General features: G+C 43.5%; 1 protein-coding gene and 1 non-coding gene across 4 annotated transcripts in view; both read left to right on the top strand.

The window, feature by feature from the left end:
* fam189a2 (family with sequence similarity 189 member A2) overlaps nt 1–12,890 on the top strand; it is a 131,483-nt gene that overhangs the window by 110,668 nt on the left and 7,925 nt on the right. For 2 of the 3 annotated variants that reach the window (XM_072588491.1, XM_072588473.1), the window contains 2 exons: nt 8,683–8,764; nt 12,384–12,542. In XM_072588491.1, coding sequence (XP_072444592.1) covers nt 8,683–8,764; nt 12,384–12,542 — 241 coding nt within the window. The remainder of the gene's footprint in view (nt 1–8,682; nt 8,765–12,383; nt 12,543–12,890) is intronic. The other variant, XM_072588482.1, reaches the window with a different exon arrangement.
* On the top strand, nt 1,247–1,320 carry trnan-guu (transfer RNA asparagine (anticodon GUU)). Its single transcript has one exon. It is a non-coding gene; the product is annotated as a tRNA-Asn (tRNA).

Raw genomic sequence — 12,890 nt, 5'->3', positions numbered from 1 at the left:
ACACTTGAGGTCAGTAATCTAGGCGGGTAAATCCTCTGCATTACGGAGAGAGTACTGCACTGTTGGGCACCGCAGGTTTTCAAACGATATGTTAAACTGAGGAACTTAGCTGGTAGTTTTGCTCTATTAAAAACAAAATTCCCACTGCCATTAATTCACTGAAGAGCAGGGGATCTGTCCTTGATGTCTTGCCCAATATTTATCGTTATTCACTAAAAGAAAAATCTGGCATTGTTTCATTGCTTTCTGAGGTAGTTTGCTGTGTAAATTGGCTGCTTATGTTTCTTCTATTACAACAGTGACCGCATTTCAAAAATTATTTCGTTGGTTGCAAAGTTCTTTGTGACGTTCTGTCTTCCTTTGCGCTGTTATTTTCCGCTGAGCCAGAGTTTTCTTTTCTTTGTTAATTTATTAACGTCCCTCAGAAGGAAATGCGTGCTCTTGGCTGCAGAATTAGTCAAGGCCACACACGCACTTCCTGCCTTGGTGTCGGGAATCACGAATCACTGATCAACATGGAGAAGCAAGCCATCCTCTCTGTGCCTTCACTGACCCCTGACAGTGATAGCAGATATGTCAGAGGCTGAGGGGTGACCTTACAGAAGTTAATCAAATCATGAGGGGCATGGATAGGATGAATGGCCAAAATCCTTTCCCCAGGTTAGGGGAGTCCAAAACTAGAGGGTATAGGTTTAGGGTGAGAGGGGAAAGATTTAAAGAGGACCTAAGGGGCAACTTTTTCATGCAGAAGGTGGTGCATGTATGGAATAAGCTGCCAAGCGAAATCATAGGGATGTAAAACGCAGAAACAGACCTTTTGGTTCAACTCGTCTATGCCAACCAGATATCCCAACCCAGTCTAATCCCACCTGCCAGCACCTAGCCCATATCCCTCCAAACCCTTCCTATTCATATACCCATCCTGACATCTTTTCAATGTTGCAATTGTACCAGCCTCCACCACTTCCTCTGGTAGCTCTTTCCATACACACACCACACTCTGCGTGAAAAGGTTGTCCCTTAGGTCCCTTTTATATCTTTCCCCTCTCACCCTAAACCTATGTCCTCTAGTTCTGGACTCCCTGACCCCAGGGAAAAGACCTTGTCTATTTACCCTATTCATGCCCCTCATAATTTTAGAAACCTGTATAAGGTGAGCCCTCAGCCTTCGACGCTCCAAGGAAAACATCTCCAGCCTATTCAGCCTCTCCCTTTAGACCTGTTTCGGTGGCGCAATTTAAGATCTGTTTCTGTGGCGCAATTGGTCAGCGCGTTCGGCTGTTAACCGAAAGGTTGGTGGTTCAAGGCCACCCTGGGACGGACAGTTTGTTGTTTTCGCTCCTACCGTTTTGGGGCGGCATGGTGGCTCAGTGGTTAGCACTGCTGCCTCACAGCACCAGGGCCCTAGGTTCAATTCCAGCCTGAGGTGACTGTCTGTGTGGAGTTTGCACATTCTCCCCTGTGTCTGCGTGGGTTTCCTCCCACAGTCCAAAAGATGTGCAGGTCAGGTGAATTGGCCATGCTAAATTGCCCATAGTGTTAAGTAAACTGGTCAGCAGGAAATGGGTCTGGGTGGGTTACTCTTTGGAGGGTCAGTGTGGACTGGTTGGGCCGAAGGGCCTGTTTCCACTCTGCAGGGAATCTAATCTATAGCTCAAATCCTCCATCCCTGGCAACATCCTTGTAAATCTTTTCTGAACCCTTTCAAGTTTGTGGTGGAGGCTGGTACAATTACAACATTTAAAAGTCATCTGGATAGGTATATGAATAGGAAGAGTTTAGAGGGATATGGGCCAAATTCTGGCAAATGGAACTAGATTGGTTTAGGAAATCTGGTCAGCATTAAGGGTCTTTTTCTCCATATTGCTTTTAATCCTTTACTCATTTTACTAGTCAGTTTCCCATGGCATTGCATAGGTAGCCTATAATCCTGAGGAATAAATGGGGAGTGGGGAAAGAGGGAGAAGGGAAGGGAAAAGAGAACATAAAATGGAAGGGGGGGGATGTGAGATAAGGGAGCTAGGGAGGGGGAAGTGGAAAGCAGGAATTGGGGAATGGGTGGGGTGGCTAGGGAGGAAGAATGGAGAGAGGGAAGAGCAATGGGAAGTGGGGATGGGAATTTAGGGTGTGAGTGTGGACAGGGTTAACGCTGTGGTACAGGAATAGCAGGAAGTGGGGTCGGGCTGTCTAAACTAGTGAGGAAACCTTCAGGGTCACATCCAGCTAGCGTTGCTAATTCAAGCAGGAAGGCTTTTCCAATACCAATTGCAATATGGCAGGTGGTGCTATCTAGTTGGGTTGGATATTTCAGTCACCATATCACACTTGCTGAATGAGGTGCTCTCATTTTCCAGACTGCAATTTCTGAGAAATTGAGAACAATTAGATGTGAACAGCAGGAAACTCTGATCAATCTTTAGAAGTAGTAACCTGGTGCAGTTGAAACAATTACATGGATGTGACTGACCGTCCTTGAGTCAGAGAATTCATTGAATTCATAGAAGGCTGTGGAAGCCAGGTCAATGAGTATAGTTAAGACTGAGATGGATAGGTTTTTGAATATCAAGGGTCACTGGGAGAATAGAGTTGAGAAACTTATCAGCCATGATTGAATGGTGGAGCAGACTCAATGGGCTGAATGGCCTAATTTCTGCTCCTATGTCTTATGGTCGTATAGATCTAAAAAAAAGACTTGTCAATAGCAAAAGGATCAGAACTACTACTATTGAAAACGTGAGGCACATCACTATTCTATTTCATCCGATATGAGGCTCAGCCCGTGTAATCCCCAGGAATGTATCTTTTTTATAATCAGCCTGTTCAAACATCACATAAAACTCTGTGGCAGATTGCACTTAAATCTAGGTCTTCCTGTTTCCTTTTTTTATAGAACCTCTTGCTATCTCTTTTTATATTTCTAGCTAATTTCCTTGCACGCATTAATTTATTTTCCCTGATTAGTGTTTTAGCCATTCTGTGTTATGCTTTATATTCTGACCAGTCATCTGAAGTATCACTCATCTTTGCACATTATATGCTTTTTCTTTAGGTTTGATGCTTTCCTTAACTTATCATAGAATCCCTATAGTGTGGAAGCAGGCCATGTGGGCCATTGAGTCCACACTGACCTCCAAAGAGCAATCCACTTACCCTATCACTGTAACCCTGCAATGTCCCATGGCTAATCCACCCAAGCACACGGCCACCTCCTTCTCCTCAGGGATGTATATTTTCCTGATACCTTCGCTCAATTAAAGCACCTTTTTTTTGAGACAACTAGGGTAATTCTGACTTGGGTGATATTTCCCTTTCCATCACTACCATATCCTCAATTATCAAGCCCTAAATTTAACCCTTAACCCTCCTCTCCACTCTTTCATCCTCAATGACACTTCTTTGAACCTACTTATTTGATCAAACAATTGTTGACTGCCCTCCCATGTAGCTCAATGTAAGTCTTGCTTGGTAACACTCCTGTATGAAAGGTGCCATCTAAATGCAAAAAATGCTTCAACTGCAGCCACTAACATTAAAAACAACAGTAATCTTGAAACTAATTTGATATTTTCTGTTTTAGTATCTTATACTGTGCACAGAAGCCATTCAGCCCAATAATTGCCCATGCTGGACTCTTTTTTTTAAAAACTTATACAGTTAATCCCCTCTGCTCTTTCCACTACAGCCATGGAAATTGGTCTGTCTGAACAAAAATAATTTGGGCTTGGCCTGATCCACTTTAAATAACAGTCAATCCACTATCTACTTTTGTCTTTAAAATATTTAATGACTCCACAATGACCCTGCAGTGTTTTCAAAGATGCACATCCTTCTGAGAGAAAAAGAAAATCACCTGATCTCTGGCCTAAAATAGCGCCCCCTAATTTCAAAACACTGCCTGCCCCCTTCCTGTTTGCTCAGTTCTGGACTGACCCAGAAGAGGAAACATCTTTTCCATGTCCATCTTGTCAAGACTTCAGGAACTTACAAACCTCCATCAAATCACCCCTCTCTCTTCTCAAGTCCAGCGAAAAGCACAGATTGTTCAACCTCTCCTCAAAAGACAATCCATTTATTGTGGCTATTAGTCCAATAAAGCTCCTTTGTATTATTCAAAATCATTTACATTCTTCCTAAAGGACAGAGACCAAAACAGCACACAGGATTTAAGATGCGATTTGGAGATGCTATTGTTGGACTGGGGTGTACAAAGTTAAAAATCACACAATACCAGATTTAAGAATTGGTCTCACCACTGCCCTGAAGCATAACATTCTAATGTTTTATGTTCAATTCCTCTTGTAATAAAGGAGTATTACTTCATCATCCTTCTGAATCATTTGCTATAACTGCATACTAACTTCTTACAACTCACATACTAAAACATCCAGATCCCTACAGCTGTTTACCATTTAAATAATACTTGATTTATTTTCATTCTTCCTCCTAAAGTGAACGACTTCACATTTACCCACATTGTATTCCATCTGTGAGATATTTGCCCACCCACTCAATCTGTCGTATGTTGGTCTGCATCATTGTTAGGTCATCTTCCCAACATGCACTTTTACTTTGTGTCATCTACAAATTTAGCCACCAAACCTTCAATGCCCTCATCTAAGTTATTGATATACATTGTGAAAAAGTGGGGACCCAGTACAGTCTCCTATAGGACCCCACACATTGCATCCTGCCAATTTGAAAATACCAATTTATGCATACTCTGTTTTCTGCCATTTTTGCTATTTTCCAGTATCATGGAACCTTTGAGAATCTAACAAATTTTGGAAAGTTAACACCAATACACCTACCTCATTAGACCCAGCTTTTAACATCCTAGGATTAAGCTAATCATGGAGATTTATTATCTTAAGGCTTCACCAGTTTGCTCAGTACCTCTTACTTAGGGACTATTAATTCACCAAAGTTCTCTTTTTGTTTTCTTCAACCTCCAGGTTTAAAGGTATTGCCAGCATGTTTTTGTATCTTCTATAGTGAAGAAGCAAAATATTTATTCATTGTATCCATTTCTTTATTATCTACTATTAACTCTCCATTTTCACTGTCCAGAGGACTAATACTTAGCTGACTTTCTTTTTTATAAACCTATAGAAACTCCTGCTATCTCTTTTTACATTTCTAGCTGATTTCCTTGCGCACTTAATTTATTTTCCTTGATTAGTGTTTTAGTCATTCTCTGTTATTCTTTATATTCTGACCAGTCACTCTGTACAATTATACATATTTTCTTCTGAGTTAGATGCTTTCCTTACCTTCGCCAACTAATATTAGTGGCTCCTTCTCTTGAAATTTTTCTTCACAGTTGAAATGTACTTATTCTGTCACTGCTTCTCTATTCATCAATCATCTATTCTAATATCCCAATATACTTAAACTGGCTCAGTTTTCATGGCATGGCAACATGGTTGCCATTATTCACTCTCAGACTCACTTGTCTCCCTTTCAAGCTAAATATAAAATTCAATCATGTTATGATAAATGTGACAGAGCGGTGCCTTTACTATGAATGAATTAATTAATCCTATCACATTACACAATACCAAGTCTAGTGTAGCCTGCTTTCTGGTTGGTTACAGACGTAATGCTCTAAGAAACTATCTTGAAAACATTCTATCTGTCTGTCATTAAAGGTACTGTAGCGAATATGATTTTTTCCATTTTATATGGAGATTAATGTCTCCCATAATTAGTGCTGTCTCTTTATTCCAAGCACCCAGTATTTTTTCTGGCGTATTTCTTGCTGCATCATGGATATTGTTTGGGGACTTGTAGATCACTCCGACTAGTGACTTATTTCTCCTTCTAATCCTCATCTCTACCCAAACTGTTTTTACGTCCTTTTCTCATGATCCAAGGTAATCTCCAACTATTGCACCAATACCATCTTTGAATGGGGGCACTACCTCTCTGCCTTTACCTAGCTTCCTGTTCTTGAATTTCCTGTACTCCTAAATGTTGAGAATCCAGTCCTTCTAATTGTGTAGCCATCATTCCATGAGATAATCCAGATCATATTTATTCATGTCAATGTGCACTATTAATTCATTTACTTTTTATGAATAACACATATATTCAGACAAAGAGCCTTGAGTTTTCTTATTATCTTTGTAGCATCTAGTCTTGACAGCTGATATATTCTTAGTTTTTTTCTCTCTTTGTCCTTTCCTATCTTTCCCTGATCGTCATTTTCCACATTAGTATTTTGTTCTCCTAAATCGACACTCTCCTTCGATTTGATACATTTGCCCAGCTTGATCCCTTGCAACTCTCCCCTTGTTTAGTTTATCCAGACATTATTACCTTTGAGGTTCTGCTTTTGAATTTGGCACCTAATTTCTCATACATTGTCTACAGAACCTCTTCCTGTGTTATTAATAGAGTAGAATCCCTACAGTGTGGAAACAAGCCCTTTGGCCCAACAAGTCCATGCCGACCCTTCGAAGAGTAACCCACCGAGCCCCATTCCCTTTACCTATTACTCCACATTTACCCCTGACTAATGCACCTAGCCTACACATCCCTAAACACTATGGACAATTTTTGATTAGATTAGATTAGATTACTTACAGTGTGGAAACAGGCCCTTCGGCCCAACAAGTCCACACCGCCCCGCCGAAGCGCAACCCACCCATACCCCTACATTTACCCCTTACCTAACACTACGGACAATTTAGCATGGCCAATTCACCTGACCTGCACATCTTTGGAGTGTGGGAGGAAACCGGAGCACCCGGAGGAAACCCACGCAGACACGGGGAGAACGTGCAAACTCCACACAGTCAGTCGCCTGAGGCGGGAATTGAACCCGGGTCTCTGGCGCTGTGAGGCAGCAGTGCTAACCACTGTGCCACCATGCCGCCCACTTATTCACCTAATTCACGGCTAATTCACCTAGCCTGCACATCTTTGAATTGTGGGACGAAACCAGAGCAAAGCCACGCAGACACAGGGAAAATGTTCAAACTCCACACAGTCGCCCGAGACTGGAATCGAACCCAGGTCCCTAGCGCTGTGAGGCAGCAGTGCTAACCATTGAGCCACCATGCTGCCCTGCAATGTCAAAGTGTCCACAAAGTGGATCTTTCCCTTCCCACTGCAGGTTCATCTCCAGCACAGGGGAGATACCCTGAAACTGGGCATCAGACAGGTAACCCAGCCTGGACTTGTGCTTCTTGCTGAAGAGAACAGTGTCAATTTCCCTCCGTATACTGTCCCCTAACTATCATGACATAATTTCTTCCTGTACCACAGTGCCATGGTCAGTTAGCACATCCACCCTGCAACCCTCACTCTCATCCAAACAAACTGAAACAAAAATCTTCAAACCTGTTGGACAATCGCAAAGGATGAGGCTCCTGTATTCCAGCCTTGGATCTTTTATCTGCCTCACTTGTAGTCACACCCTCTCCTGTCAGAAGACCCAAACTTAAGGGGTGTGACCGTCTCCTGGAGTAGTGTCGTAACCTTCCCCGATGGGTGCAGCTCAATACTGAGTCAAAGTTCCTACAACTACGAACACTTACTGCAAGGTGCTGTAAGTTTTTGTACCCCGTGTTATAAGTTATTTTAAATACTAAGTACCTCTGCATTGACCTTATGAAACCACACAAAGCAATGGACAATATGCATCTCATAAATGCCCGTTGATGCACTTGATGTTTCTAGAACACTTGATGTTCACTAGTTAGAGATAAGCTTTTTCCCAGGATAAAGGATTCAAAAACGAGAGGTCACACTTTCAAGGTGAGAGGTGAAAAGTTTAAGGGGGATACACACGACAAGTACTTTACACAGAGAGGGTGGTGGGTGTCTGGAACGCATTGCCAGCAGAGGTAGTAGAGGCAGGCACTGTAGATTCATTTCAGATGCGTCTGGACAGATGCATGAGTAGGTGGGGAGCAGAGGGATGCAGATGCTTAGGAATTGGGCGACAGGTTTAGACAGTGGATTTGGATCAGCTCAGGCTTGGAGAGCCGAAGGGTGTGTTTCTGGGCTGTAAATTTTCTTTGTTCTTTGTTCTTTCCTTTGTGTCTTTGCTGAAATTTGGGTGAAAAGCTTTGTGTCTAGGTCCATATAATAAGACAGTCTATCAAGATGATGCTGGAATCCAATACTTCCAAATACAACCAGAGGCTTTCATTTTTATAGCACCTGTCAGGACCTCCGATGCCTCAAAGTACATTACGGCTAATGAAATACTTTTGAAGAATAGTTCCTGTTGTAGGAAATGTGGCAGCCAATTTGCACACAACTGATCCCACAAACATCAAGGTGATGATGATGATGAGGTTTGTTTTCCTTGTTGATTTGTGGGCTAATTATTGACCAGCAAGTGAAATTTTCTGGTGTTCTTTGTTTGTCTGTGGTATCTGCATCAGCTGAGAGAGCAGATAGGGGCTCAGTGTAAAGTATCATCTGAAAGAAGGTGCCTTAGACTCAGACAATGTCAGCCTGGACTAGTCTTTGAAGTGGGATTCTAACCCACGAACTTCTGATTGAAGATTAAAGAGTGTGTCCCACTAAGTCACAGCAGACATTGTCTCAGTTCCTCTCAAGGGGTGAAGTGGCCGTGAGAAAACCACCAGCAAATTTATCAAGATCTCTTTGAAATTGCAGTGGGCCATGAACACTACCTGTTTTAACTTGACAGTTTTGTGTTGTCAGGTTTCGAGCTTGCAAGCCACCGAGGTCATGGACGGAGCATCTGAAAGAGCAGCATGTGCAACATCGGATGGTAAAGGCCGCGGTAACATCATGTTATTTTGTCCTCTCTCCAAATCCAGGGTTGCCAACTCTGCTGGGACCTTTCCTGGAGGTTCTCTCACGTGGTCCCCTGCCACAAACCAGTCCAGCCTCTCATGGGCCATCTGACAAGTCAGGAGGGAAAGTGAGGACTACAGATGCTGGAGATCAGAGTCAAAGAGCATGATGCTGGTCAGGGAGTATCCGAGGATCAGGAGAGTCGATGTTTTGAGCATAAGCTGTTCATCGGTATTTGATAAAAGCTTATGCTTGAATCATCGATTCTCCTGCTCCTCGGATGCTGCCTGACCGGCTGTGCTTTTCCAGCAACATATTCTTCGACGAGTCAGGTTTTCTGACACCCCTGCCATACCACAACCAATTGGAAAACAAGCAGCAACTTTGTGAGCCAATAAGATTGGACTTGACTGTCACTCAAATGGCCTAAACAGAAGGGTTCCAAGATTTTACTTTTAATGTCTGTATGATTTTCCTCCTGGGTCTTTACTTGCAGTAGTGTTCAGCTTTTCTTCCAGGAGACTCCAGGGCAATCCTAGAGAGTTGGCAATCCCTCCTTTATTCCCCTGCTGGAACAACAGAGGGATTCAGTAACTCTTAAGAGTCTTTGGTTTGGAGATGGAATGTATTGGTGGTTGCACAGGACAAAGTGTTAGCTGCCTCTGTGGTTTTAGCAGCAGTTCATCGAATTCCTACCTTCTCCTCACCCAACACCCGCCTCAATAGAAGTGTTAGATACCAAGAGATTTTCACCTCCCAGTATTCCAAAACAGACTGGGTACATATTTCTCCCCTTCATCTTAGCAGCCTCAGTTCTTTCATCCTCAAACCACATGCACCATGCTATGAGTACAGAGAGAGGTTTTTCTCACACAGTGAGCCATGGTCACTGGCTGAAAAGATCTGAAGCAGATTCTATGGTATAAAAGTGGAATTGGATGAAAGCTTGGGAAGATGGGCAGCACGGTGGCTCAGAGGTTAGGACTGCTGCCTCGCAGTGCCAGAGACCCAGGTTCAATTCCAGCCTCTGGCGATTGTCTGTGTGGAGGTTGCACATTCTCCCCGTGTCTGTGTCTGAGTTTCCTCCGGGTGCTCCGGTTTCCTCCCACAGGACAAAGGTGTGCAGGTCAGGTAAATTAGCCATGCTAAATTGCCCATAGTGTTCGATGCATTAGTAGGGGAATGGGTCTGGGGGGGTTACTCTTCGGAGGGTCGGTGTGGACTTGTTGGGCTGAAGGGCCTGTTTCTGCACTGTAGGGAATCTAATAAAAAGGAAACAAAAACATAGCAGTGCAATGACAAAAGAGTGAAGAGGAATAGGAGTATTTGGATTGCTCTTTCAAAGAGTTAGCATAGGCACAATGGACCAAATGGCTTCCCTCTCTGCTACATGATTTAATATTGCAAGTTCTGCTGAACAGGTAGCTGCCTGCTTGCTAAATTAACAATGGATCACAACAATAAAAACCACGATCAATCAAGAACGAAACTCAAGTTGGATTTCATCAGTTTGACATACTTCCAGCATCTTAAATTCATTGTTTTATTTTTGCCCTCTTATCTTTGTCTCTTTCAGTCCACATAACTCCATGGGTATAATAGAGCATCCTCCAAGCCCGAAACCAAAGTGTCCCCCTTTCTTCAACATGAGCACCCCCTGCGAGGACCAGTGGGCCCTTGCTGAGTGAGACTATGGTCACCTGACTGAATAAAGACTCAGGGTTAATTTCTTCAACTCTAACATTCAGCTCAATCCAGGCTTTAGTGGTCTGTGCCATCAGGGTAAGCTCAATCCATGAGCTTCCTGTTGCTGAAGGTCCCAAATATCTACCGTTAAAACTACCGCAATGAGGAGAGACGAAGTAGGGATGGGAGGAGGTAGGTGTGCAGTGTAAACACTGACCGTTGTTCTGAAATGGCCTGATTCTGCGCTGTAAACACTTGAAAATGTTTTGTAAAGCCCTGTTTTGGCCTTTTTCTCCTTCTGAAATGACATTCTGCTACAAAGGCCTATTTTGCTGAAATGTGAAACCCTCTATAGCAGAGGAGGAGGCCATTAGGCCCCAAGGTTTTCCACTTGTATCCAAATGTTTTTGAAATGTGTCAGGAGTTTTCATTTCTGCCACCCACCAAGGCAGCGAACTCCAGACCGCCACCCTCTGGATGAAAGAATTTCTCCTTAACTCCAGTCTAGTCCTTGTACCAATCACTTAGAACCTGGGACCCCTAGTTATTGACCTTTCTGCGAAGGGCAATCGGATCCTGCCTAATCCATTGTTTGTCAACCCCGCTATGCCTCAATTAAGTGCCTCTTCAGGCTCCTCTCGTCCAAAGAAAGCAACACCAGATGACTCAGTCTTTCCTCATAACAAAACCTCTCCTTCCCCGGCAACTTGCTTATAGATCTTCTTTGTACTTTGCAATCTTCTCTTCCTTCCTGTAACATAATAATTCAATCAGCTTCCATGCTTCTGAGAAAAATGATTTACCCCATTTCAAATAATGTTCTCTCTTGTTCGATGCTAATCCTAAATGTTACATCATTCTCAGCTCAGCATGGGAGTTTCTGTCAGTCCTGCTATTGAGCAGTTGTCTGGAAGTGGGATGAGGTCTACCAAGATTGATCTACCCTCTCCTATCACCCTCCCCACACCCATCCCAGTTCTCGATAAACCAGTTATCATAGAGTCATAGAGATGTACAACGTGGAAACAGACCCTTCGGTCCACGCCAACCAGATATCCCAACCCAATCTAGTCCCACCTGCCAGCACCCGGACCATATCCCTCCAAACCCTTCCTATTCATATACCTCGTCCAAATGCCTCTTAAATGTTGCAATTGTACCAGCCTCCACCACTTCCTCTGTGTGTGAATAAAATGCCCCGTAGGTCTCTTTTATATCTTTCCCCTCTCACCCTAAACCTATGCCTTCTAGTTCTGGACTCCCCGATCCAGGGAAAAGACTTTGCCCATTTACCCTATCCATACCCTTCATAATTTTTTAAACCTCTATATGGTCACCCCTCAGCCTCCGACGCTCCAGGGAAAACAGCCCCAGCCTGTTCAGCATCTCCCTATAGCTCAGATCCTCCAACCCTGGCAACATCCTTGTAAATCTTTTCTGAACCCTTTCAAGTTTCACAACATCTTTCTGATAGGAAGAAGACCAGAATTGCACGCAATATTCCAACAGTGGCCTAACCAATGTCCTTAGTCCTGTCCCTTCATAGTAATAAACTCTTGGCACATCCCAAAGTGTCTTTAAGCCCACAAAGAAGTGTAGTTACTACAATAATGTAGGAAACATAACAGCTAATGTGTGCACAAGATTTCATACATTAATCTACTTTAATGGTACTGGGTGAGGGGTAAATTTTGGCTCAGTGACGGTGGAGTCTTTAATATCCACCAGAGAGGAATCTTGGCTTAAAATCTCATGCAGCTTCATCAGGTTTAACTTTGTGCTGAAGAGTCTGGCGTGAGGTTTGGTTCCATGACCTCTGACTCGAGGTGAGACTAAGCTATGACTTAAAGGAGAATTGGGTCTGGGGTTAGTTTCCACTATAACTACTGAAGGTGATTATTTCTTGCGTTACTTTGCAGAGAACAATCCTCCGGGGGGCGCTCTCAGTGACCCGCTGCAGTTATGCATTGTGCACCCACCGCGGAGCAGACACTCTGGAACAGAATGCAGCAAGTCGAGCAGGTCAGGGCTCAGCGGATCAAACAGTGACCCACTGCTTCAAGAATTAGTTATAGAAGGTAAGAAGTGGAACGCGAAAGAGGGGTTGCTGGTGCTTTGAAAATTGTAGAACCTTGGTGAGATTACACATGCAGTACTGGTCTCCATTTTAGGAGAAAGTGAGGACTCTTCTTGCTGAAGGGCTTATGCTCGAAACATCGACTCTCCTGCTCCTCAGATGCTGTCTGACCGGCTGTGCTTTTCCAGCATCTCACTCTAATCTTGACTGTGATCTCCAGCATCTGCAGTCCTCACTTTCACCTTGGTCCTTATCCCTCCATTCCTTGCATATTCATGTGCTTATCTAAAGGTCCCTTGAACACCCCTGTCGTATCTCCTCTGGCTGTATGTTCCTGACTCCTAGCACT

Source organism: Chiloscyllium punctatum, chromosome 2 (assembly GCF_047496795.1).
Source record: "Chiloscyllium punctatum isolate Juve2018m chromosome 2, sChiPun1.3, whole genome shotgun sequence".
In the NCBI taxonomy this organism is placed as follows: Eukaryota; Metazoa; Chordata; class Chondrichthyes; order Orectolobiformes; family Hemiscylliidae; genus Chiloscyllium; species Chiloscyllium punctatum.
The sequence above is the reverse complement of the archived record's forward strand: the minus strand, read 5'-3'. Positions and strand labels throughout refer to the sequence as shown.